Raw genomic sequence first — 21,816 nt, forward strand, 5'->3', positions numbered from 1 at the left:
AAAGACTGAGCAATTATGTTCACGCAAAAATGCTTCTTCTCTAACACACCAAACGTCCACTAGACGTTCATATCAATCGGCAAATCCACGCCCATAAAAACCCCACAAAACGCTGCGTGCTCAAAACAATAATGGCCATTGCCGTAACAAAACATCGGCATACCCCGGTTTCATCCGTCTTTATACATTTGCATCAGCCACATATATGATTAACATAGCGCCTACATTCTACTGAATAAAAGAATACATGTAGTGAATATACGAATAAAAGGAATACCGAGGAAAAGAATGACAAAATAAAATATAGAGAGAGTATGCGTTTGTGAGTATGACAGCAAGAAGCGTCAAGCCTAGCAATAAAACAAACGAAAGAGAGGGTAAAAAGAACATGCCTCTCTTCATAAAAACCTTCCTAAAAACTGATCGTCAAACTTAACAAAGATGGTCCTAAAACAAAAAGGGACTTTATGTGTTATGTTCAAAAACGGCCCTGTAATCAAAACATTGCAAGAAAGGCGGGGCAAAGAAGACTCTAAAATCTCCAAGTCGAATCATTTCCTACGGCTATAGGGAAAGGGGGGGGAGGGGGGGTGTAAAGTCCAGTTGCGGGAGGGGGATGGGGGGACTAGAGCGACAGCTCGGTTCCCCAGGGCCAGCCTTACCAACACATGTGAAAGCAATTAAATCGCTCGGTACCGGAGTTTTGCTAAGGAATAGAGCAAAACTCAGATCTGGCAGCATAAAAGTGGTCAGCTTAAAATGACCTACTTTCTCTGCTCAAGACACGGGCTATCCGTACTGTATTCCCTCTTGTACACACTTGGTTTACTCTCTTTGTACATCATCAGTATTATATGATTAACGTAAAAATACATGTATCGAATATATGAATATCAAGGAAAAGGGTGCAGAATAAAAGAAAGGAGCAAGAGAGAGAGAGGGTGTGCGTGCATGTGTACGTATGGGTGTAGAAACAGAAAAGAACATTAACTCCATTCTTAGCAACCTAAAGGAAGGGGAGAAAGAATGTGTTGCATCTGAAAGCGAGATGATTAAAACGTCATTAGAATATTCCAAAACTCAAATGTTTGTCACTCTGTACCGTACAACTAGGAGAGTTGCCAGCTCAGCCATTTCGGTCCTTTATCTTGGGGAGGGGCGGAAAGAGGGAGGGGGGGGGGGGGCTGGAACAAAGACCATGCCGTGGTCAGTCCGCTATCTGCCGACCCCGCTGTGCACCGACAGAGAGTCTAAGAGCAAAAGAAAAGGGGGGAGGGGGTTGTGCTTGGGGCCCAGAGCAACTGCCTCTCGGGGTCAGCTTGCCCTGTTCAAGTCCGGTCAGGTCGGGGCCAGTGCTACAGATGCAAGCGATTAACCGCTTGGCACCAAAGTCTTGCTAAGAGAAAGAGGAAAAACCCAATTCTGGTGCACACAAGTTGTCGGGTTAAAGTGACCTATTTATGCACTGGCGATTTGTACTGGATGCCCTTTTGTACTATTACGCTTTACAGGACTTTCATTTGGGGAAATAAGGAATACGAAAAAAAGAACCATAGGTGTACTGCACTTTTCTCCACAACAATAAGGTGAGTCACACTATGTAAAACAACGCTATGACAGAAGTGACGGTCATATCATGCACACAACTCATAATTATGAACAGCACTATGACAATAGTGACGGTAATATCATGCAAACCACACATATAAACATCGCTATGACAGAAGTGACGGTAATATCATGCATAGTACATATATGAACAGTGCTAGGACAGAAATGACAGTAATATCATGATCATTACATATATGAACAGTGCTATGACAGAAGTGACGGTTATATCATGCACATCACACAGGGACCGGCTGTGGAATGTGCTCCGCCGTGCAGTACCTCTGGGTCACCGGGGAACCAGGCTGCCTCTCCTGCCCCGCCCTTGATGGCAAGATCACAGGAATCAGAGGACCAAGTGTTAAGGTTGTCAGACCATGAGGTAAATTCATCTCAGAAAAAAAACACCCACCGAAACCTCATATTTAAGACTTGAAGTTATGTTTCAAATGAATAAGGTGCATTATCATTAGTTTTACTCTTTTTGTGTTGTTGTTGTTGTTGTTGTTGTTGTTGTTGTTGTTGTTGTTGTTGTTGTTGTTGTTGTTGTTGTTGTTGTTGTTGTTTTCCTTGTTTTTGTTTTTTATTTTGAATTTACATCATAGAGCAACTTAAAAAAACAAAACTATCTGCTGTGTTCTAGGCAAATATTGTGTGAACCACCAATCAGACATACGTCCCTATTTGGTGTCTGTATTTTCACTGTCTTCATAGTTGACGTAGGTTGTGAATGATACTAGAAGTGAGCAGACAGTACATCATTATGTCTTGGATTTCAGAGAGAGTTTCTCAACGCCTGGTTCCCTCACCTTGAGAGCGAATCATACATAATCCCCCCGGCTCACATGGACACTGTGCATGAGAGAATGGTATATACCGGAGAAAGTGAGAGAATCCAGGTACTGAAAACACAGCAACAAATAGACATAGATGAGAGTATAGAGGTCAGGGACACTGTCCGCATAGACAGAGTGCTGAAAAATGTCCACCACTGCATGAATCAGATAAAGGACAAGGCCGCAAGGGAAACAGAAATTATGGTAATTCTGACTCAAGCTAAACTTGGTGTATATGGTGCTGATACCCAAAGCATCTATACTGGTGCAGCCGCCAGGAACACGAACAGCGTCAAAGCAGAGCCGTTGAACCTGAAGGAGGACTTTGTTGACCTCCTCGTCATACATCGCGAGCGTGGGATAATGATGGCGGCAATCATACCTCAGACAGAAGACGACCCCCTTGCAGTTCAAGAAGAACTAAAGAAGGCCGCTGCGTACCTGAAGCAAGCCAGAGATGTTGTGAGGCGCTCTGTTCTGGGTGACCTGGTCACACAGCCAGCCCTCCACCAGGCCATTGTCCTGCCCGACACAACGAGACGCTGTCTGGAGGAGGTGCTGGAAAACATGAGCGATGTAAGTTAACACTTGACCTACACTCGCTCACACACGCAAAAACAGACGCACGCAGGAGAGAAATAGAGAGAGAGAGAGAGAGAGAGAGAGAGAGAGAGAGAGAGAGAGAGAGAGAGAGAGAGAGAGAGAGAGAGAGAGAGAGAGGGAGGGAGAGAGGGAGAGAAGTAGAGAGAAAGAGACAGAGATACAGAGACGGAGACAGAGAGACATTGACAGAGCTTTGTTCACTAACGTAAAGTAAGGGCTAGTTCATAGCGCTATGCTCTTAGTCCACACACTGTGTGCAGTGTCCGTCCGTATGTCCGATCAAAAAACTTAACGTTAAGATTATCTGGGATGATTTTGAAGCTAGACCTTTGAACATTTGCAGACTTCTGGTGTTTAATTATCTTCCGATTTGACCCCGATTTGATTGACCCTCGTCAAATGTTGGGGTCACAGCAGGGTCATGTTCGATTCATAAAAAATGTAACGTTGACCTTATCTCAGTTTTTGTTTAAGCTAGAGCTTTGAAGCTTTGAACACTGCACCGCCGACATCACCCTAGTTCGATTGACACTCGTAAAATGTTGGGGTCACGACGGGGTCATGCTCATCAACTTTTTAAGTTGAGTTTCTTTCAGATATTAAGGAAACAAAGCCTCCATATTTCCCACAATTGTAGGTGTTATTAATCAGCAGACATGACCAAAATGTAGCTTGTTTCGTAAATGTTCACAGTAATAGCATGGACATGTTTGCTGGACAAGATGATCACCACTGGCACTGAACATATCTGGAATATTACAGGTCACACTTTTGATCAAATTTTTGTCGATTATTCTGATGCCAACGTTTCTCTGTAACATTTAATTTATGAAGCTGAAAGAAGAATGTTATGGGTTAGCTCACAGAGGTTATGAACAAACAGTCTTTTAAAACAAAAAGGGTCTTATTGGGGGAGGTCGGGCATAAAGGGGGTGGTTGTATAAGAAGGGAGGGACTCTTGTGGGAGGGGTGGTGGCGGGAGTCTTCCATGGGGGAGGGGGGGTCCTAAAAAAAAGTGGGTGGGGGGGGCGGGGGGGGGCGGGGGGTTACATTGTTGTGGGACAAGACGAAGGCGAGTCAAATGAGCATTTGCTTTTTATTTTTCACTGGAGCTCTAAGAACAGTGCCATGGAATAGTAGACGTCATTTTTTTTTGTCGCGAAAACGACGTCACTTGTACTTTACGTAGCCTAATGCGCGTCACCACAAACGGGAAACTCTTTTCCGAAAAGATGGTTTGCTTTTGTCCAGAAAGTTGTCTTTTAGGCTGGTAAACACTAAAGCAGGAATGAAGAGATTTCCAACTCAGGTAGGCCTAATGTTACACTGTCTGTGTGTGCATCGTGTATTAAACCACCCCTTGTGCCATTTCCCGCATTGTTTACAGTCCGTGTGTGTTGACCTCAGTTACAGGAGTTGCAGGAAGGCCTCAGCGTCGAGTCAGGTCGGAATGTCAGCCACGTATGTCTTTGTGAGGACGACATGGCTGACCAGACAAGGCTCGACGCGTGGTGGAGGGCGAGCTTGGAACGGAATGAGGGCGGGGACCATGCCATGGATACAGCTACCTACACACAGTTGGTTGCCAGGTACTGTTGCATAGCTGTATCAACTATAATATCGATGAAGCGCACGCACGCACGTTTATTATTACTTGGCCTAACGTCATCTATCTTTCTTTCTTTGTTTCTCCCGACCCCACCCCCCCCCCACACACACCCCCCCCACACCCCCCCCCCCCACCTCTCTCTCTCTCTCTCTCTCTCTCTCTCTCTCTCTCTCTCTCTCTCTCTCTCTCTCTCTGTCCTCTGTCTGTGTGTCTGTCTGTCTCTCTCTCTCTCTCTCTCTCTCTCTCTCTCTCTCTCTCTCTCTCTCTCTCTCTCTCTCTCTCTCTCTCTCTCTCTCTCTCTCTCTCTCTCTCTCTCTCTCTAGTCACATCTACTGTAATTTTTCATGCCTTAAATGACATTTTCAGATGTGTATTTTTGCATAACCTTTCGCTTACATTTACACGTTGCATGTGGGTTGGTGCATTTGTGTGTGTGTGTGTGTGTGTGTGTGTGTGTGTGTGTGTGTGTGTGTGTGTGCTTGTGTGTGTGTGTGTGTGTGTGTGTGTGTGCGTGTTTTGCCTGTGTGTGTGGTGTGTGTGATATACTGTTCAAAAAAAGAAACGCATAGCTTGTAATATTTGGTTAATTTAGTTATATGGCTACAAGGATATCCACCAAACTGCAGAAAATGTTTATCTGGTCGTCGACCTTTCGTCCATTGCCACAAGTGAGCTCTGCACGTGACGCATGCGTTATCAGTGGATACAATGTCAAAATTGCTCATTTGGCATGACCACTCGTCATGCTTCAGTGTAATCTCGTGAAACTCGGGGAATATTGAGCTCTCACCATGTCTTCCAAAACCCATAAAAGCGGATTGTTCGCCACAAAGAAATCAGACGACAATTCAGCGACGAAAGATGGCCCGATTGAGCAGAGAAGACCGCCAAATTGCATTGGGTCGTTTACAAGCAGGCCAAAGTCAAAGTGCAATCGCCAGGCACTTCCACGTGTCCCAGAGCACCATCAGTAGACTGTGGGTCAGGTTTCAAGCCACTGGCTCCGTTGCTGACTTGCCACGAGCGGGAAGACCAAGGGCGACAACTGCTGCTCACGACCGCTTCATACGGCTCCGCCACCTCCGGAATCGTTTCCTGTCGGCCTCATCTTCTGTCCAGGCTCTCCCCGGGCCACACCGATTATCGGACCAGACCGTGCGGAACCGCCTGCATGAAGCTGGTTTGAGAGCTCGCAGACCTCACAGAGGAGCTGTCCTCACCCGCCGCCATCGCCAGAACCGAGTGCAGTGGGGCAACCAGCACCTTCGCTGGACCGTCCGGAATCACTGGAGACACGTGTGGTTCAGCGACGAGTCCTACTTCCTGCTCCAGCGACATGATGGTCGGAGGAGGGTCTACCGGAGAGTAAACGAACGTTACGCGCCCAACTGTGTGGATGAGGCACCCGTTCATGGTGGTGGAGGCGTCATGGTGTGGGGGGCGATCAATACCGCTGGAAGGAGCACCCTGGTGCACGTCCAAGGGCGCATAACTGCCCAGCGATACGTGGAGGAAATTCTGCGCCCACACGCCCTTCCTCTTCTGGCTGACCAGGATGCCATATTCCAGCAGGACAACGCTCGCCCGCACACAGCACGACTCACCACCCAGTTCCTCACCGACCACCATGTCCAGGTGCTTCCCTGGCCATCCATGTCGCCAGACATGAACCCGATAGAACACCTCTGGGATGAATTTGACAGACGTGTGCGCAGGCGAGAAGAAGCGCCGGCAAATCACCGCGATCTATTGCAGGCACTTCAGGAGGAGTGGGACACCATCCCACAGCAAGATATCCGGCATCTGATCCAGTCCATGCCCAGAAGGTGCCGGGCAGTTGTTGCTGCTCAAGGCAGTCACACCCCCTACTGACTTGACAGCCTCGGCACCCAATCGTATTGATTGACTGATTGATTTGAAGATGCAAATGAACTGTGTGTGCATTCAACTGTGTCCATACCAAATTTCAAACAAATAATCTAAATATTGGATTTTCTGTTAATTTTTTCGAAAAATAAAACAAATTTGGCAAGTAGCAACTATGCGTTTCTTTTTTTGAACAGTATATATACCTAATAATATGTGTAAATGTGTATGCTGACAGATTCTCCATACCACTGACAACGGTTGAGCTATTCCTCAGCAGACAGCCACGACTACAGCTGTGGACCCAGGGCCATCTTGTTCACGCTGTTGGAATGGAGCATGGTCGACCAATGTCATGCATAGCTTTGTTCCCGCAGCAGTTTCAAGTCTTGGAGGAGCCGCCAGACGACTACGACGTCGACGTGAGAATCCTCTGGGGCCCGACGGGCACTTCAAAAAGCATAGTCTTGATAATAAAAGGTTTGTTTCTGCTGAGGAAGGGCTGCGCCACAGTCTTCGTTCTTCAGACGAGTGATGATGGCGCTGCTGCTGCTTACCTTGTGCGTCATCAGGTGAGAGAGACTGCCGGACAGGGAGCCGGCAGCGTGCAGCTCGTCAACATGGCGGGGGTACGGAAGTATGGTTACTGGACAGAGGGAGGCAAGAAGAAAGTGCAGGCCTGGGTGGAGGAGCTGTGTCAACACGCACAGACACACGGACGCGTGCACATCCTGGCCGATGAGGCTGAGTGGTAAGAATGACGCTGTACACTGAATCTAACACTGCCTCCTGTCACTCTTGTGTTGGCCGGTGTGGTCGTGTTTGTTGGAAGGAAGTCTGATAATTCACAAATGTTATTATATTCACACCTTTTCTATGACCAGGTAATTCGTGTGCTTTTGGTCAAGAAATTCGGAAGATTTATGTGGAGGTAATTGTAACTGCCATGCAGTTAAAGGGAAGCGACCCCTTAAATGTAACTAACTTTTTATAACTTTGCATGGATTCTTTCCCCTTGACCACTTTCGGGAAACCCTTTTTTACTCCTAAGTTATAACGCGATATAGTTCCATCTTTCCGGGTTCTTTCTCTTAATTTGCCACCTTTTATGGACATTTTTTACTGATGTGTGTACCTGCCCTTTGATGGATGAGTAGCTGTGGTTCGGGATTTTTCGATGGTTTTTCGGTGGATTGTTTCAAGTAACAGTTTTCTGTATTCATGCGCGGTTTTCCGGCTGAGCGGTAAATGTAAGCCATCTTGGGTTCTTTCGCTCAAGAGAACCTCATGAAAGCGACACTGGGTCGCTCCCACTGAAAGCCACTGAACTCATGGAACTCTCTCTGCCTCTAGATTCCTTGGACAACGAGGTATGAGTAATTATGTAATAGCGCTTCGATGTTTCTTTTATTTTCTCATGGTTTTAGCATTATAAATGATTGTCTTGTCGGAAGATTTGTGACCATGCTTCTTGTTCCTCTAACTTTTATCATTGGTGAACATGGGTCTTGTATTGATTACCTTTTTATTCTCTTGCAGTTTTACGGTGCTATTGACAAATAAAAGTACACCAGTCCCAGCGTTGTTTTGAATCATTTGACGAGAGGCAGTGACAGTAAAACTCGTTCCCAGAGTAAAACGAACTCGCTACCAGAGTAAAGGAAAACGCGCCTGAAGAGAAAGGCAACCTTTCAACCATTGACCTTCGACATAGGTCAACAACCGGCCAGAACTTGGAAGACATCGACTGGCAAAATTATGGAAAAGGAAAATCTGAACCCTCTTGAAATGAACGAAGGACAAGAGAACTCAGAAAGCGTCAGACGTTCTGCAAGGGAACAAAAACTGACAGAAAAGGGCAGAAGCTACAAGAAAGAACTACTTTTACAAGCCTTTCACTCTGAACATTGTGGGTTGCTGGACTTTCTTACTGACACTGACAGTCTGCTACAACAGAGCACCGTGGACTGTGAAGATATGATTTCAAGGCGCCAAGCGATTACATCCCGAATCAGCCTACTGAGAGAAACTGCTGAGAAGATAAATGAATTGGATGATGGTGAAGAAAGCACTGATGGTTTGCTCAACGACGTGGCAAATATGGCAGTCTCAACCATGAACAAGATTGTTACTGCAACAAAGCACATGAATGATCCTGTACGCTCAGTAGTTTCTCATGCGTCAAAGCGATCTAAGGCCTCTTCTACTTCATCACAGAGACTTCTGGCCGCAGCTGAAGCTGCCGCTCTACAAGCCAAGCTACAGTCACAGCGTCTTGAGAAAGAAAGACAAGAAAAATTGGAACAGCTTGAATTTGAAGAAAATCTACGCAGAATGGAAACAGAAAGAACGATGGCAAAGATGAAAAGAGAAATAGAAGAAGAAAAAATTGTGGCTCAGTTGAAAATGGAGGAAGCAAGACTGAAAGTGCTTGACGAGCCTAACAGTGGTTCACAATCAAGCCAAGGGAGCCACACTGCACCACAGAGACAAGACATTATGCCACACAGACGGGCCTTGCATCAAATTGATGATTGGAACAACATCATGCCGCATAGACAGGCCTCTCATCAGACTTATGATTGTGCTCAAAAGACAAACCTGCGCCATGACACTCAGGATTTGCATCAGTTTGATGGCCGATCGCAAAAGACAAACCTGCGCCACGACGCTCAGGCTTTGCGTCAGATTGGTGATCGCTCACAAGGAACGAACCTGCGTCATGAAGCTCAGGCCTTGCATCAGTCTGATACTCACGCACAAAGAACAAACCTGAACTATGATGCTCCAGTGTTTACTCCTTGGAGCCAAACTACCGAACAATTTGCAGATGCGCTAGCAAGGGCAATAACCACAAGTCGATTGCCTATTCCAGAGCCACCCATCTTCACTGGCGATCCACTTCACTATCCTGACTGGATTTTCTCATTCACCTCACTGATTGAGAATAGAGGTATCGCACCGTCAGACAAAATCCACTACTTGAAACGCTACCTAGGTGGGCCGGCCAGGGAGGCCGTCAGTGGCTTTTTCATGCTCAGAAGTGACGATGCATACAGGCAAGCACGGGATATTCTGGAAAAGAGGTTTGGCAACCCCTTTGCCGTTTCTGAAGCTTTCCGCACCAAACTGGACGCCTGGCCTAAGGTGGCTAACAAGGATAAAGCGGGCCTTCGCAACTTGTCTGACTTCCTTCTCCAGTGTCAAGCTGCAGCTGCCGAAGTACCTGACCTGAAAATTCTCGACGACGTGCGTGAGATCAGAAAGATCACAGCCAAGCTTCCAGATTGGATAGCCCACAGATGGAATCGGACAACGGCAACAACCAAGCGAGACAAGGCCAGATACCCGACGTTCCAGGAATTCACGCAATTTGTTGTCGAAGAATCTGAGATTGTGAATGACCCAGTCCTCTCCGCTGAGCCTCTACCAGCGGGTCCAAGGCCACAAAGCCAAAGGCATCATGAACAACCTCGGCCTCCGAAGACAGTCCTGAATACGAACGGCAACATGGTTTCCAACAACCACAATGAGAACACCCAGACGTCTGCATCCTCGACAAGTTGCCTGTTTTGTAAAAGGCAACATCACTCAATGAATGAGTGCAGAGACTTTATGAGAAAGCAGATGTCAGAAAGAAAGGATTTCGTCAGAAAGGAAGGCCTGTGCTTTGGGTGCCTAAGACCAGGGCACATGTCAAAGGACTGCACGAAACGGTGTGACTGCAAGAAGTGCAGCAAGAAACATCCTACGAGCCTTCATGACGACAACTGGTCGTCAAATCACCAGCGTCCTCCAAAGGAAATGAAAAGGGATGATCAGAAGGATACTCAACAAACTGATCTAAAGAATGGATCATGCAGGAAGGTTCTCTCAAATACAGAGAGCAGCTTGACGTCAATGGCCGTCCCAGTGTTTCTGTCGACAGACGAAAACCCACACCAGGAGATACTGGTCTACGCACTCCTAGATACGATGTCTGATTCTACATTTGTTCTGGAGTCCGTGGCAAGGGACTTGCAGGCTTCCTCCTCACCAGCTGCTTTGAAGCTGACAACGATGACAGACACTAGCGTCACAGTGGCATGTCAGAAGTACTCAAACTTGAGGGTCAGAGGCTTCAACTCGGAGAAGACGATACACCTGCCTGTCACCTACTCAAGAGATCACATCCCGCTTGACGATGAGCACATTCCATCACCAGAAACGGCAGGCAGATGGCCACATTTGAGCAGATTGGAGAACGTCTTGGTTCCCAAACAAGACTGCGCCGTTGGGCTGTTGATTGGATATAACTGCCCGAGAGCACTGGCACCATTGAACTGTGTCACTGGAGACGATGATCAGCCATATGCAGTTGAGACAGAGCTTGGTTGGAGCATCGTCGGCGGCATCACAGAAAGCTTCGATGCTATCGGAACCTCACATAGAGTGATCACAGGGGAAGTTGCTCACTCAGCTTACCACCCAGAGAGATCAGTGACCTATGTGCAGAAGACTCACATTAAAGAGGTCACGACGGCAGATCTCGTGAAAATTATGGAGCAAGACTTCCAGGAACTGAGCCCACCTGACCAAACGATGTCCCAAGAAGACAAACAATTTCTGAAGACACTTGAAGAAGGCATTCATCAAACAGAGGATGGACATTATGAAATGCCACTTCCCTTCAGAAATGGCGAGCCAAAGCTGCCCAACAATCGACAAGCAGCCTATCATAGAGTCATGGCTCTAAAACGGCAGTTTGAAAGAAAACCTCAGTACCTACAACACTACACAGCCTTTATGAAGGAAATCATTGACAGAGGGGATGCGGAGAAGGTCCCAAGTGATGAAATGAACGACACTCAGTGGTATATCCCCCATCATGGAGTATACCACCCCAAAAAGCCAGAAAAGGTCAGAGTAGTCTTCGACTGCAGCGCTCGATACCAAGGGACTTGTATCAACGATCACCTGCTTCAGGGCCCTGACCTCGTCAACTCACTGGTGGGAGTCCTTTGCAGATTCAGACAAGGCCCCATCGCCTTCACATGCGATGTGGAGAAAATGTACCACCAGTTCCGGGTGGAAAGACGACACCAAGACTATCTACGGTTTCTGTGGTGGGAGGATGGAGACCTCTCCAAGGCTCCAGTCGATTATCGCATGAAAGTCCACTTGTTTGGTGCATCGTCCTCACCTGGATGCGCCAATTTCGCACTGAAGCGACTTGCCAAAGACCACGAACACCTGGGAGAAAGGGCTGCAAATTTTCTCATGAACGATTTCTACGTGGACGATGGCCTGAAGGGAGAGTCCACAGCTGAAGCAGCCATTGATCTGCTCGAAAAGGCCAGGCTCATCTGTTCAAAAGGCGGTCTGAGGCTACACAAGATTGTTTCAAACAGCAATGAGGTCGTGAACAGCGTTCCAGAGTCTGAGCGCGGGGGTGCTGCTCAAGCCAACAAAAACACGGACCTTGGTACCACCGCACTTGAGAGCGTCCTGGGGCTGCAGTGGTGTATGGAATCAGACAGCTTCTGCTTCAAGCTGAACCCAAAAGACAACCCACTGACACGACGTGGAATTTTGGCCACTGTAGCATCAATCTACGACCCCTTGGGCCTCATTGCACCTGTAGTCCTAGTGGGAAGGATGATTCTCCAAGAAATGTGTGGAGGCGGAGCTGGTTGGGACCACCCTATCCCTGAAGACCTCCGCCCACAATGGGAGAAATGGATGAGTGACCTGCAAAAGCTCACAGACTTCAAAGTCCCAAGATGTTACCTGGGGAACATCAGCTCGCCAGTCGGAGTTGAACTTCACCACTTCTCCGATGCCTCGCTGCAAGGTTACGGGCAGTGCTCATACTTGCGCCTGAGAAGTGACGACGGCCAAGCACACTGCACTCTTGTCATGGCAAAGGCCCGAGTAGCTCCACTGAAGGCAACAACAGTTCCAAGATTGGAACTTCAGGCAGCTGTACTATCAGCGAAGACGGCAGCTTTTCTGGATGCTGAACTTGACTACCCAAACATCACTAACTTCTTCTGGACTGATTCAAAGGTGGTTTTGGGATACATCAAAAACAAGACAACAAGATTCCACATGTATGTCGCGAACAGAGTGGAACAGATTTGCCAAAGGTCCAATCCTGACCAGTGGCACTACATTGCAACATCAGAGAATCCAGCAGACCATGCCTCTCGCGGATTGTCAGTGGATGAGTTGTCCACATCAAACTGGCTAAAAGGACCAGATTTTCTCTGGCAAAGGGAAATCACAATGAATGACGCAGACATTGAAGTGGACCCTCAGGACAAAGAAATCAAGAGCGCAACAGTCCACACTACACAAGGGGCAAAGTTCACTACCTTTGAAGAGAGAATCAGGAGATTCTCCAGCCTCAGACGCGCAGTCACAGCTGTTGCCAGAATCGTCATGTGCTGTGCACGCAAACGGGGAAAGGAGATCTCGGATGTCGAAGCCAAGAAGAGAGCTGAACAGAACATTGTCAAATGTATCCAAAGAGAGAGCTTTGACGTCAGTGATCTGAAGTCGAAGTCGAGCCCGCTCAGCCAGCTTGACCCATTTCTTGACGAAGACGGCCTGCTGCGAGTTGGAGGCAGAATCAAGAAGACTTCAGAACTCTATGGCGTAAAACACCCCTTGATCCTGCCGAAAAACAGCCACGTGTCTCACCTCATCACTGCACATCAACATGAAAAGACAGCCCACCAAGGTCGGAGCCTGACAATAAACGCAATCCGCTCTGCCGGATATTGGATCCTGGGATGCAGAAGAGTTGTCTCGTCACTTATCAACAAGTGCACAGCCTGCATCAGATATCGTGGAAAGGCGAAAGGCCAAAAGATGGCTGACCTCCCAAAGGAAAGAGTAGAGCCATCTCCGCCATTCACCTACTGTGGAATAGACTGTTTTGGACCCTTCACTGTGAAGGAAGGCCGTAAGGAAGTCAAGCGATACGGACTTTTGATCACATGTTTGGCCATGAGAGCAGTACACATTGAGGTACTCGATGACATGACAACCGATGCATTTCTGAATGGCCTCAGATCTTTCATCGCTCTCAGAGGCAAGGTCCGAATGATACGCTGTGACCAAGGCTCAAACTTCATTGGGGCGAAACATGAGCTAAAAGAAGAACTGAAGAAGCTGGACCACAAAACAGTCGCACTTCGATTGCTTGAGCTGGACTGCGAATTCAAGTTCAACCCCCCATCATCCAGCCACATGGGTGGAATTTGGGAAAGACAGATACGCAACATCCGCAACGTCCTTACAGGCATTCTGGACAACTGTGCTGCTAGACTCGACACATCCTGCCTAAGAACACTGATGTACGAGGCGATGGCTATCGTCAATAGCAGACCATTGACTGTGGAAAACCTTGAAAGAGCAGACGGCCCACTGCCCTTGACGCCTAACCATGTCCTAACCATGAAGCCTGGCATTGTCATGCCTCCTCCTCCTGGAGTCTTCGAGAAGGAAGACCTGTACCTGAAGAAGCGATGGCGGCGAGTGCAGTACCTTGCAGACACTTTCTGGACCAGATGGAAGAAGGAATACCTGCAAACTCTGCAAACCAGAAGCATCTGGCAACAAACGCAGGACAATATCCGGGAAGGTGACATTGTCCTACTCCAAGAAGATGGGATCTGCAGGACAGACTGGAAAACAGCCAGGGTTGTGAAAACCTTTCCCGGCGATGACGGACGTGTCAGAAGGGTGAAACTACTCATGGCAACCTCTGAACTTGATAAACATGGAAAACCTCTGCGCCAGAGGTCCTACCTGGAAAGACCAGTTCACAAACTTATTGTTCTTCTCCCAAAGAACATTTCGAACAATGATTAGCCAAACCGCTGGACTTGTATATCCTTTTTAAGCTTTCTACGGACAGCTTTTTTGCTTGAACATTCAGTAGTTAACCCAGTGAACGTGAATAGCCTTTTTTAAGTTCTCTAGCGATAGTTCTAACTCGAACTTTTATTACCTGTTTGATATTCCTGGACTTTTAAATCATCTTAAAGTTAAAGTAGATGATTCAGGTGGGAGTGTAACTGCCATGCAGTTAAAGGGAAGCGACCCCTTAAATGTAACTAACTTTTTATAACTTTGCATGGATTCTTTCCCCTTGACCACTTTCGGGAAACCCTTTTTTACTCCTAAGTTATAACGCGATATAGTTCCATCTTTCCGGGTTCTTTCTCTTAATTTGCCACCTTTTATGGACATTTTTTACTGATGTGTGTACCTGCCCTTTGATGGATGAGTAGCTGTGGTTCGGGATTTTTCGATGGTTTTTCGGTGGATTGTTTCAAGTAACAGTTTTCTGTATTCATGCGCGGTTTTCCGGCTGAGCGGTAAATGTAAGCCATCTTGGGTTCTTTCGCTCAAGAGAACCTCATGAAAGCGACACTGGGTCGCTCCCACTGAAAGCCACTGAACTCATGGAACTCTCTCTGCCTCTAGATTCCTTGGACAACGAGGTATGAGTAATTATGTAATAGCGCTTCGATGTTTCTTTTATTTTCTCATGGTTTTAGCATTATAAATGATTGTCTTGTCGGAAGATTTGTGACCATGCTTCTTGTTCCTCTAACTTTTATCATTGGTGAACATGGGTCTTGTATTGATGACCTTTTTATTCTCTTGCAGTTTTACGGTGCTATTGACAAATAAAAGTACACCAGTCCCAGCGTTGTTTTGAATCATTTGACGAGAGGCAGTGACAGTAATGGCTCTTTATTTTCAAGTTTGAATAATAGACTGGGGCATGTTTATTAGATGTAGAATGTGAATGCAGCAACTGTCACGGCGGTGTGTACTGATCAGTGATGTCATCAACCTGTCTCATCAGGCGCCACCCTTTCTTTGTCTGCCATTGGAAAAACTTGGTCAAGGTAACGAAGAGTGGAGCGAAATAACGTCATTCTGTTTACGTCATTATTAATCATTGCGTCATTTTATTTCAGGTTCACTGTGATTCTTATCCTGAACAGCAATCTTTGTGACTTCCTTTTTGCCTGGCGTTTTTGTTTTGTTTTAATCAGTTTCGTAATTTCAGGTGTAATCATGCACTGACACACCTGTCCGTTCTGTTGCTGTGACGTCATCACGAAGATCTACACTGCGTTAAAACAGCCGAGTTGTGTGAGAACTATAACACACCTGTCTGTACTGAAACACAGACACACCTGTCTGTTCTGTTACAGTGACGTCATCGCAGAGATCTACCGGGCGTTAAAACAACGACACGTCAGGTTCACCCTGTGGGCAGCAGGCGTTAAGCTAGATGTACCTGCCGACATGAAGCGTCACGTCCGCTACCTGACGCAGCCCCTGAGAAGTCCACCTGCTGTGGTGAGAGAGGTGGAGCAGGCTGACGATATGAAGAGAGGAACGGTCCCGGCCTACACCAGGCCGCCAGTGTCCGCACCGTGCGACGGCCCACCTGTCCTGACGGTTGATCACTATGATAGGTACAGCGGTGACAGACAGGGACATGAGGGTGACTACACATGGGAGTGTGCACGGTGCGGGGAGCTGGTGGCAGACATGCTGCGAGATCTTTGTGTCGGTCAGTACACCTCTGTCTGTCTGTCTGTCTGTCTGTCTGTCTGTCCGTCTGCCGGTCTGTCTGTCTGTCTGTCTGGCTGTCTCTCTGTCTGTCTGTCCGCCTGTCTGTCTGTCTGTCCGCCTGTCCGTGTCTGTCTGTATCTGTCACTCTGTTTGTCTGTCTGTACATCTCTCTCTCTCTCTCTCTCTCTCTCTCTCTCTCTCTCTCTCTCTCTCTCTCTCTCTCTCTCTCTCTCTCTCTCTCTCTCTCTCTCACACAATGCAGTAAGTGTCAGTCAGGTTAATGTACAACATTTCAATGACGTCATTAAACTTGCAAGGAATGTTGGTATTTACGTCATTTACTGTGACGTCGTTACATAATATCGTCACAAGTCTGCCAAGGTGAGGTGTGGAACACTGAATAATATAAAATTGTTTTTCCTATTTCCAGGTGGTTGTGGTGCTGCTGATGTAGTTGTAGTCTCTGTTCACGTGTTGCTGTAGCCGGTGTTGGTGCGGAAGTTAGACATGGGTCGTCGTTGTTGTTTGTGTCGTGGTTGTTTTTGCTGGTGATGGTGTCGTCGTCGTTGCTGTTGTTGTTGGTGGTGTTGTTGTTGTTGTTGTAGTTGTTGCAGTCGGTGTGGATGTGTCTTACACAACGACGATGTAATGTTGACGGTGTGTGTGATGTTTCAGGTTGCCAAGACAACGCTCCCCACGGGCAGGGCGGCCTCACCTTCAGCGACGTCTTTGTGCTGGGTGAGATGGACTGTGACACAGACAGACCAGCACCCTTCATCCGGGGCCTTGAGTCACGCGGCGTCCCCACCCGTAAGGTGGCTCATAACGACACAGAGGCCGTTAGACAACTGGCTGAAATGACGTCAGGTCCCACACAGAGAGCGGCAGGTAGGGGTCGAGACGAGGCGGTGACGGTGGCCAATCAGAACACAGTATGGGGCTTGGAGAGACACGTCGTCGTCTACCTGGACCTTGGGTATGGTGATGGTGATGCTGCCCGTACCGGCCGCCTGAGATCCATGTCGCGGTCCACGGCCCAGGTGATCTGGGTGAAGAACGTTAGGACATAGACAGCGACAGCGACACTGAGTGACACCCACATCTCGTCACCGCCACCACCACCACCTGTCTCGACTATACATCCCGCAACGTCCAGCGATGTCTAACAACAACAACAACAACAACAACAACAACAACAACAACTACTACAACCGTTGAACTGAAATTCAACATTTTATTAAATCAATTTACTGAAACTCAGCAATACCTGTCCTTACAACCTGCCGCTCTCTGACAACTACGACGACAACATCATCCTCTACCACGACATCCACCATCATCCGCCACCATCACCACCGACACCGACAACAACAACCCGAGTGACATTTTTATCGTTTTAAAATACGGAGAATAAAATTAATTCACTCAACACATCGCTTGTTCTTCACTGACAAGCGCATAATTTCATTTACAAAGTTTATCGTCATCAAGAAATGACGTCACGGACAGACAGTAAATGTTCTAGGGACAGTGGAATGAACATACTAAAAAAAGAGAGAGAGAGAGAGAGAGAGAGAGAGGGAGGGAGGGGGGAGGGAGAGAGAGAGAGGGAGGGAGGGAGGGAGGGAGAGAGAGAGAGGGAGGGAGGGAGGGAGGGAGAGAGAGAGAGAGAGAGAGAGGGAGGGAGGGAGGGAGGGGGGAGGGAGAGAGAGGGAGGGAGGGAGGGAGAGAGAGAGAGGGAGGGAGGGAGGGAGGGAGGGAGAGAGAGAGAGAGAGGGAGGGAGGGGGGGGAGGAGAGAGGGAGAGAGAGAGAGGAAATATCATTTTGATACCATACGTCTACCGCAGAGAACTGTTTTTGGATATTTTACTGAAAAACAACAAATACTGTGATATCAATCCAGTGTCAAAACTCTTCCGGTTGCATAGCAACACATAAAATATAGTGCAGTTTTGTTTGTGTGTGAAATAGTAATTCTCCAGAGCTGTGTACCATTTCTGTGAAATGCATTTTCAGTCCTTTAAATGATTAATACATTCTACGAATGATGAATTTGAAATCTTGTTTTCTTCATTTTCGACAGTTCATCTGCGCGAGCATGTGTGGGTGCCTTGATGTGTTTGTGTGTGTGTGTGTGTGTGTGTGTGCGTGTGTTTGTGTGTGTGTGTGTGTGTGTGTGTGTGTGTGTGTGTGTGTGTGTGTGTGTGTGTGTGTGTATTGTACGCATCTCTCGTTAAAATAGAGAGAATTGTTCTTCTTTTCTTTGCCTTCATTTCGCTTCATCCCTTTCTCGATTTCTCTCTCTCTCTCTCTCTCTCTCTCTCTCTCTCTCTCTCTCTCTCTCTCTCTCTCTCTCTCTCTCTCTCTCTCTCTCTCTCTCTTACTCTCTCTCTCTCTCTCTCTCTCTCTCTCTCTCTCTCTCTCTCTCTCTCTCTCTCTCTCTCTCTCTCTCTCTCTTAATGTGACGCTTTAAGTCGATTCATTTTGGGAAGAAACAAAAATTCGAAACAAAGAAATTCCTATATCAAACAGCTTGACCTTGACCTATTGTTGATCCTGTGTTTAACGCGGGAACAAAGTATATTGGGAACATTTAACAGTATATAGGTGTGGAACGCCTCTAATGTGGGAAGGGCCGGATCCGCCCTGGCCCGACCAAGTACCTCCTCCAACGGTTAAAAAAATAAACGCATGACAAATACTCCCAGAATGCGCCAGATTTCACATATTTTAATCTAATGGTTTCAGGAGTGGGAGGGGATGTTTTCAGGAGTAGGGGGGGGGGGGGGGGGGGCATGCTCCCGGACCTCCCGAGGAGGTTCGGGAGCTTCGCACCCTCGACCCTCAACTAATATATCCCTACCACAATTAGGACCCCCCCCCCCCCCCCCTCCCGTCACCCTACTTACAGATCGTGTAATAATGATTGAGAATTCTGCCTTTGATTTCAAACAAGTGGTACATGTTCTTAACATACACAAGTCACGGCATAGTATATATCAATGTAAAGCTTATTGATTGCTCTATATGAAAATATGTTAGATTTGTGAATTATCTCCCTTTGGTCGTACCAGACAACAGTTATTGCCCTTTTTTTGGAAACAATGTGTTTCTTTAAACAAACTTGTGTTTTTTGACACTTTTATACAGCCTAAGACATCTTTCTCTCTAGAGAAGCCTACGTTTTAAGCCAATTTTGTAAAAACACGCGCGTATGATACAAACAAGAGGGATGTGACCCAGATTGTCGACACAAAATGACCACGGGTGACTGTACTTAGCGTTGCGCCCTGACAAAACTAGGAACCTAGGTCGGTTGCCAATGGATTGAGTATTTGAAGCAAGTGTGACAGTATGCAAAATACAAATCTCAACTTAAAATTAAAAGGTCAAAGCAGAAGAAAACTCCACTATTTCCTCAAATGTACTGAAAGTTGTCACATACAGAATGCCTTTCTGCTTGTCCACTGCACTCTTCAGAACCATTAATAGTGCAATATTATGGTTTTACGGTGGTGTGTCCATGATATTGTAAGCAGTACCACCAACTATAGTGCTGAGTGTGTGTGTGTGCCTTGGCGCTATTACGCTCCCCGGACAGGAAACAAACAACACGTACACAACTTCTTGGCGTGAAAATAAAGTGGGTATCAGTAAGAAAACAAAGTGCTCCGAATCCATAGCCCTTCCCCGACAGTTATAACTGTACCCCCCCCACACACACACATACAAACACACACACACACACACACACACGCACACACACACACACACACACACCAGGGGCGGATCAGTTGCTTTGTAAGGGGGGGAGGGCACTTTGAATCGAAAGTGAATATGATGGGCGCGAAGCGCCCGAATTTGCTAGAGGGTTCCGGGGGCATGCCCCCCCGGAAAAAAATTTTGCCCAAAGAAGCAAAATGGTACCATCTGGTGCCATTTGAACTTAGAAATGGTCATAGAAGCAGCATAGAAAAACCCTTTTTTTTTCTTCTTCTTTTTTTTTTTTTTTTCGGTGGGGGGGGGGGGGGCACGTGCCCCCTGTGCCCCCCCTTGTCCGCCCCTGCACACACACACAAACACAAACACACACACATACACACACACATACACGCAGATCCACAGACACACTAACACTCCAACCCCCTCTACCCCCCCTCCTCACACACACGCATGCACGCACTCACGTACGCTTACGCTGAAACAGTCAACACACACACATACACATACACACACACACACACACACACACACACACACACACACTCACACACACGCAGGGCAACATTCTCACCAATGGCCAAACATACGAAATGACATACCCAGGAACATTGTTTGTGTATCAAAATACCTTAACCGTGTTACTCTTTCGTTGCTATCTCTGTGACCTGCAAGATTGCATGCCAGACACTCACTTCGTGTGTACTGCTACGCACTTGGTTTAGCTTTTGTCCGAGTTTCTCCTGACAAGGTAAATTTCTCAGTGAGTGTATGTACCTGTGTTTATCTGCATTCCTGTGAGCTTGTGTTCCTATGATTATGTGTTATGTTATATCAAGTCTTATATCGCGCACGTATCTCCAGACTCGGCCTGAAGGCGCAGGGATCTATTTATGCCGTGTGAGATGGAAATGTTTACACAATGCATCACGCATTTATATCGACCAGCAGATCGCAGCCATTTCGGCGCATATCCTACTTTTCACGGCCTATTGTTCCAAGTCACACGGGTATTTTGGTGGACATTTTTTATCTATGCCTATACAATTTTGCCAGGAAAGACCCTTTTGTCAATCGTGGGATCTTTAACGTGCACACCCCATTGTAGTGTACACGAAGGGACCTCGGTTTTTCGTCTCATCCGAAAGACTAGCACTTGAACCCACCACCTAGGTTAGGAAAGGGGGGGGGGGAGAAAATTGCTAACGTCCTGACCCAGGGTCGAACTCGCAACCTCTCGCTTCCAAGCGCAAGTGCGTTACCACTCGGCCACCCAGTCCGTATGTGCACGTGCTTATATTTGTGTGGGCCTGTCTAGTATGACAAAAGACAAAATTGCTATAATGACAGCTAAGACCGTAGTTGTTACATTGTTCACCCCGAGTTTCTACTACAAACAATAAGGAAAGCAAAGTCTCAAAGTACAGAACCCGGCGAAAGAAACGCCCACTGTTGCGAGTGATTTTGTGTCATTTTCAAATTGTCGTAAAATATGAACCAGATAAGGTACATCAAAAAGGAAGACAGATTCGTGGAGGATATTTTATTAACTGTACGATTAGTGCATATTATTTAATCGTTCTCTTTACCTTTTCATAAACTGTGTTATTCAGGGTATGGGTCAAGCGAGTCGTGATTGCAAGCGGACGTGTTACTTCGACACGCTACAAAAATCGTAAACATGCATTTTTTTTAACCAGGTAAAGACAGTTGTGGAGGAAATGTATCTCTTAACATGATCATTCAAATTGAATTATTCGCCAAAGCGTAACATAATCACAAAACTGAACATAACTCACGTAGACGGTGTTAAAAAGGGTTGTTTGAAAAAACTCCTTCAGGCGAACATGTCACTTCAGCACGCTACAAAATTAGTTCAGCACTGCGAAATGGTCTAATGATCTGGGAGGTGGAACAAATCTCCGACCTTAACACACCAGGCGCGGCCGGGATTTGAACGCACAACCTTGTTGATCATTCTTGCG

At 47.0% G+C, this 21,816-nt stretch overlaps 2 protein-coding genes across 7 annotated transcripts in view; one reads left to right on the plus strand and one right to left on the minus strand.

Annotated features, from left to right (window-relative positions):
• Positions 1-17,697, plus strand: part of LOC138951192 (uncharacterized) — a 521,013-nt gene extending 503,316 nt beyond the window's left edge. For 4 of the 6 annotated variants that reach the window (XM_070322838.1, XM_070322840.1, XM_070322843.1 and 1 more), the window contains one exon: positions 16,786-17,697. In XM_070322838.1, the coding sequence (XP_070178939.1) occupies positions 16,786-17,180 (395 nt within the window). In that variant the 3' untranslated portion in view covers positions 17,181-17,697. Of the gene's footprint in view, positions 1-1,855; positions 1,991-2,387; positions 3,021-4,454; positions 4,637-6,760; positions 7,274-15,743; positions 16,109-16,785 lie in introns of all 6 variants that reach the window. The other 2 variants (XM_070322842.1, XM_070322841.1) reach the window with 2 other exon arrangements.
• Positions 1-21,816, minus strand: part of LOC138951188 (uncharacterized) — a 433,764-nt gene that overhangs the window by 235,536 nt on the left and 176,412 nt on the right. The window lies entirely within an intron of this gene.

This window comes from Littorina saxatilis, linkage group LG16 (assembly GCF_037325665.1).
Source record: "Littorina saxatilis isolate snail1 linkage group LG16, US_GU_Lsax_2.0, whole genome shotgun sequence".
NCBI classification, from domain to species: domain Eukaryota; kingdom Metazoa; phylum Mollusca; class Gastropoda; order Littorinimorpha; family Littorinidae; genus Littorina; species Littorina saxatilis.